At 35.8% G+C, this 5,593-nt stretch overlaps 1 protein-coding gene across 1 annotated transcript in view; it reads right to left on the reverse strand.

Annotated features, from left to right (window-relative positions):
* LOC110454734 (uncharacterized protein C18orf8-like) overlaps positions 1 to 5,200 on the reverse strand; it is a 34,159-nt gene extending 28,959 nt beyond the window's left edge. Inside the window, exons 1-6 of the mRNA XM_021504410.1 lie at positions 5,079 to 5,200; positions 3,044 to 3,120; positions 2,406 to 2,490; positions 1,855 to 1,917; positions 1,375 to 1,461; positions 613 to 684 (exon numbers count right to left, since the gene is read on the reverse strand). Of these exons, the coding sequence (XP_021360085.1) occupies positions 613 to 684; positions 1,375 to 1,461; positions 1,855 to 1,917; positions 2,406 to 2,490; positions 3,044 to 3,120; positions 5,079 to 5,189 (495 nt within the window). The 5' untranslated portion in view covers positions 5,190 to 5,200. The remainder of the gene's footprint in view (positions 1 to 612; positions 685 to 1,374; positions 1,462 to 1,854; positions 1,918 to 2,405; positions 2,491 to 3,043; positions 3,121 to 5,078) is intronic.
* Between the last annotated feature and the right edge of the window lie 393 nt (positions 5,201 to 5,593).

Below are 5,593 nucleotides of genomic sequence, written 5' to 3' on the forward strand. Positions count from 1 at the left end.
AATCCCCTTACTATTTACTGTCTGGAATCCCCTTACTATTTACTGTCTGGAATCCCCTTACTATTTACTGTCTGGAATCCCCTTACTATTTACTATCTGGAATCCTCTTACTATTTACTGCCTGGAATCCCCTTACTATTTACCGTCTGGAATCCCCTTACTATTTACTGTCTGGAACTCCCTTACTATTTACTGTCTGAAATCCCCTTACTATTAACTGTCTGGAATCCCCTTACTATTTACTGTCTGGAATCCCCTCAATATTTACTCTCTGGAATTCCCTAACTATTTACTGTCTGGAATCCCCTTACTAGTTACTGTCTGGAATCCCCTTACTATTAACTGTCTGCAATCCCCTTACTATTTACTGTCTGCAATCCCCTTACTATTTACTGTCTGGAATCCCCTTACTATTTACTGTCTGGAATCCCCTTACTATTAACTGTCTGGAATCCCCTTACTAGTTACTGTCTGAATCCCCTTACTATTTACTGTCTGGAATCCCCTTACTATTTACTGTCTGGAATCCCCTTACTATTTACTGTCTGGAGACCCCTTGCTATTGAATGCCTCAGACTCCTATTTCTGTTACAGTCTGACAATATATATTACCTGCCAGACAAACCAAGCCACGCTGAGGTTGATGGTTTTAGCGCACTTCAACAATCGCTTCTCAGGGGTAACCTGTAAAGGAAACACACGCAATTATAAAAAACAATGTAACAATAACTAACAAAGACTCTCACAATTTAAACTACTATAGATATCTCATCAGACTTTAACCAGCATTTCAATATTTAAAATATCTTTCATAAAGCACAATAGAACCCACCTTAAAGACAAATTCAGATAGGACAAATACTGAAACTGTCAAATACCCCTCCATGCAACCAAATAGATCTCTATTTAAAATGCACCTACTCCTACATCAAACAGATAACTATTATAAATACCCTTCTGCCTACCTCAATTAGATAACCCTATTAAATAGATCTCAGCCTACCTCAAACAGATAACCCTGCCAAATAGCCCTCTTCCTACCGCAAACAGATAACCCTGCTAAATTGCCCTCCTCCTAACTCAAACAGATAACCCTGCTAAATAGCCCTTCTCCTACCTCAAACAGGTAACCCTGCGAAATAGCCCTCCTCCTACCTCAAACAGATAACCCTGTGAAATAGCCCTCCTCCTACCTCAAACAGATAACCCTGCTAAATTGCCCTCCTCCTAACTCAAACAGATGACCCTGCTAAATAGCCCTCCTCCTACCTCGATCAGATAACAGCTGAGTTACTGGACTTCAAGGTAAGTGTTACTTACAGTTATACATGTGTTTTATCAGTGAGCATGCCAACTGGTTGTATGGTTAGTTACCTGATAGAATTCAATCCCATGGTCAGTGACAAAGACGATCTCATTCACTCCAGTCCACACAAATCCCATGATGTTGGTGGATTTACCCTGAATTAGAGGTCAGCAGATCTCCATGTAGATACATGGTATATGTTTATACACGCTCACTATACCACCAAGCAGCACAGTTTCCCTGTTTATCTTCACAACAGAAGCTTTATTGAAAAAACATCTCTTCCTAATAATAATGAATTTGCAATGATTTTCACGAGTTAATTCTAATTGGTGAATAAAAAATGTGATAAAGTTGTATAACCTGGATTTTATTTAGATAAAGTTAAAAGCAGATATTCATTTCCCACTTAAGTACTCTTCACACAATTCTTGTTCCATCCCCTTATAACAAGTTGTTCTGATTACAATTTTGGTGAAACCTGAAGCAAATTGAAATGTTGTACATCCTGAGATCTTTTCTTCAAATCACATTGGTTCATAAATTACCTTGCAGGTTTGTGAGTATTCCAGTTGGTCTGCTGTCATATCAGTCATGAAATTTATAAATTCCTACAATCAGATAGAACAGCATGACAAATGTTGGAACATGTGCCACCCTTTCATGTTCGTATGGTGAAAAAAACAAAAAAAAAGCTAACCAAGAATGTCTAAAGTACTGTAATAATCTCTTTTGACAAAATGATAAAATGCCATTGTTTGGAATGTTCTGTGTATGGAATTAATCAAATTTGAGTAAATAACAACAAATATAGAGAATTCTGCAGATTTCCTGAACCACAAAAAACACAGGACAATTGGTCAATGTGATCCACACATCAATGATACATACTACCGTATACATTTGATGGAAGGTTTTTCTAATTTTCATATTTATGTACAATTAAGCAACCAAGCTAGTAAATTAATAAACTGAATAGAATTTCCCTTATCTTTGAAAACCGAGACCTTGTGTGTCTGGGGAAACTTTGTACTACTCACAGATTTTGCTGATCTTTGTATGCCTAGAACTCGTTTGTCTGGAGAATCTTCGTACTTACCACAGATTTTGCTGATCTTTGTATGCCTAGAACTCGTTTGTCCGGGGAAAATTTGATAGAAATAACATCTCCTCGACCTTCAACTCTGAAAAAATGACAAATGACAAAATCTATAGTCAATATGAGAAAGCAATAAACAATGTTTAGGTCATAAAACCTGAGAAAGCATTAGCTGTTTCAAAGTAGGGATCCAAAACAAGTGCTTCATTTACACATTAGGTTATGACACAAAAGTAACCATCAGTGAGGTTCCTTTGATTTCTAACTTATTTGAATAAAGAAGGTAGACTTAGCTTTGACACTGCATAAAACCATTCCCCATACTTACTTTAATTTATATTTAGTTGCAATCAGTCCAATTGTCCCAATTTCAACCTAGCAAGACAACTACTATCACAGCCAGACATTTTTTCCTATATTGTTTGAAAATCAGTTTGTTTTCGATCATGCAATTAATATGAACTCCTAGTGAAGTGCTGTGTCCAGTTTTCCCACACATGTACAATACTTACTCGTGCTTAAATCTGTTTAACACTAGGGATTTTTCTTTCAATGGCCATAGCTTAAAGATTAAATTTGCACACTTTGATTTTGTGTAAAGAGTAACATTTCCTTTCAGTTTGTCACACATCAGTTACCTGAATGTTACTGAATCCTTTTCACCTGGACCTTTGACCACCACACCCATGGCTCCACCTGACCGCACAGCAAACACCTTCAATACATGTACAAGTTTAATCTATATGATAATACAACACTCCACATGATCATGTAATTATTCAGTGGATTATTGGATGTAGCTAATTTATCAAAGTGATTATATATTTGCTCCTGTAGCAAGACACATATATAGGAAAACATGAAACAGTGACATTTTATAGGAACAAAATTGAACTTTTAATAAAATATAATAAGACTGTATAAAATACAAAAAAAACCTCTCAGCTGGTATAAGCCAAAGCTATCAGTTATACTGACCAAATTCTAGTCATTCTGTACCACCAGTAATCTGTATCCATGAGTCAACTTGTACCAAGCTTTAGTACAACTGTACTGAGAGTATTATAAGGTGTCCCATATATACTAAAGTTACTATGTAACATGTAGCATATAACATAGATTTCTTTTTACTTAAATTAAAAAATCTTTTTACATTAATAATTTTCAAGTAGTGTGTGGAAGTCACACACTGATCATTGGTCAATTCAGTAGTGAAATTGGCTGTTACAATGTACCAAGTACCAAAAAATAAAAAAAAGGTTTATTTACTTGATAACGTTATAAGAAACAGTACACATTATTTGTTGATTTTTGCAGCTATTTGACTCAAACATATGAGATATACACAAACATATGAGATATATACAGATATAACACTTCAGTATAAGATAACTGAAATCCTTGGTATGGATGAGCCAAATCTTGGTACAAGTTGACTGGTACAGATTGTCGATATGGTAAGGAACGAATGGATTTGTATCAACCCACATCGTTGAGCAACAGATTGTTATACAGAACTCAGAAGGGTAAGATATAACACAGACAATGACATCTTATTTATGATTACCTCCCCCACTTGTTGAACAATCAACGAGGTTTTCACATGAAGTAAATGATTAGATAGCTAGTAATTAAGTGCAATCTTTTCGTTGCAATTTCAGTACTGCCCCAAGTAGACTACGGTCACAGGGGCTTGTAACAAATGTAAAAAAGATATAAACTATTAATATAACTTGCTACAAGCCCCTGTGCTAGCTTAGGCCAAGGGATAAAGTACAGAACGACTGGACCTGCAAACATAAATGAAGGCACTGGAAGTCTTTTAGCCGAGGCTCGCTGGAAAGCATCATCATTACGTTCGTACCCTTAATTTCATAAACCAACAATTTTGGCACAACTTTTCGAAACGCGATAAAAACTGATGACAGATCTTCATCTATTTGTCTTCCTAAGTCGATAACGATGAATACGGAAATTGGTCTTGTGCTGTAGTGCGTTAATTGTTATGTACATTGATTTTTTTATTATATTTTTATTATTTGCTATAGGATAAAAACAGGTTAAAAGCAGTGTTGTAGGTTTTGTATATGGTTGATTATGTTATATGACATAATGTGGTGCATGTCCTGAATTCTGCTAGTGTTTCTGATTGGATTATTATTTTGGGTGGGAGGTTCCACTGTATTATGGTGTATGGAAAGAATGAGTGTCTGTATGTGTCTTTGGATGTGTAGATATGTCTGTAACTGGGGTTGTGTCCTTGGCGTGTTCTTGTTCTGCGTGTGTGTAGTGTTGGCCATTACAAGTTGTGTATCATATCTGTGACTGAGCTTGTGTTATGGTATTTGTTTAGGACATATCGTGCTGCTCTTCGTTGTACTTATTCTATTTGATATATATTATTTGTATAATGTGGGTCCCAAACTGAAGAGTAGGTATTCAAGTTTTGGTCTTACAGTGGCCTTGAATGCATGTTCTTTTATGTGTGGTGAATTTATTTTTAGGTTGCGTTTCAGAAAGCCTAGTGATTTATTTGCATTTGATGTGATGTTGCTAATGTGTTTGTCTCATTTTAAGTTGTTTTGAAAACATCATCGCCTAACCAGGCTCTGAAAAATATTCTGCACTGCAGATCAGACGAATTACATTGGCACCGTTACATATATCACTCACCTGCTTGTTAGAATCATCGTAGAAAACATTGGTCACTTTATCCACGGGGTCAAATCTAATAGGAGTTTTACAGAGTTCAATGTAGAAATTGCTATCGTCCGCCTCTGCCATTTTTAGCAATATATACATGAAGAAATCCGAGAGTTACGAATAACTACAGGTTTTCTACCTCCGTAATGAAGAGTAGTCCGTTTGGAAGACTCGGATGTTTTCCAATACCTCCCAATTACTATACATATGTACTCGGGATAAGTTGACTAGACTTTCCTACAAAGAGACCCAAATCGAGCAAAGGTTTCCGTTCATTTAGATGAAAAAAACCCTTTGTAATTTTGTATTTCAATTAATAACCTTATTGTTGTATTTCTTTCGAGAAAAACCTATTTCCTAACAAACCTCATCTTTAGTGTTTCCCTAGTTTAAAAAGACGAAGGTGCCGATGACTTTTTATTTATGGCTACTTATTCTCAGTTTTGTTATCAGTTGTCTCAATTGAAATTTTAGTAGCGATAAAT

This window comes from Mizuhopecten yessoensis, unplaced genomic scaffold (assembly GCF_002113885.1).
Source record: "Mizuhopecten yessoensis strain PY_sf001 unplaced genomic scaffold, ASM211388v2 scaffold8039, whole genome shotgun sequence".
NCBI lineage: Eukaryota > Metazoa > Mollusca > Bivalvia > Pectinida > Pectinidae > Mizuhopecten > Mizuhopecten yessoensis.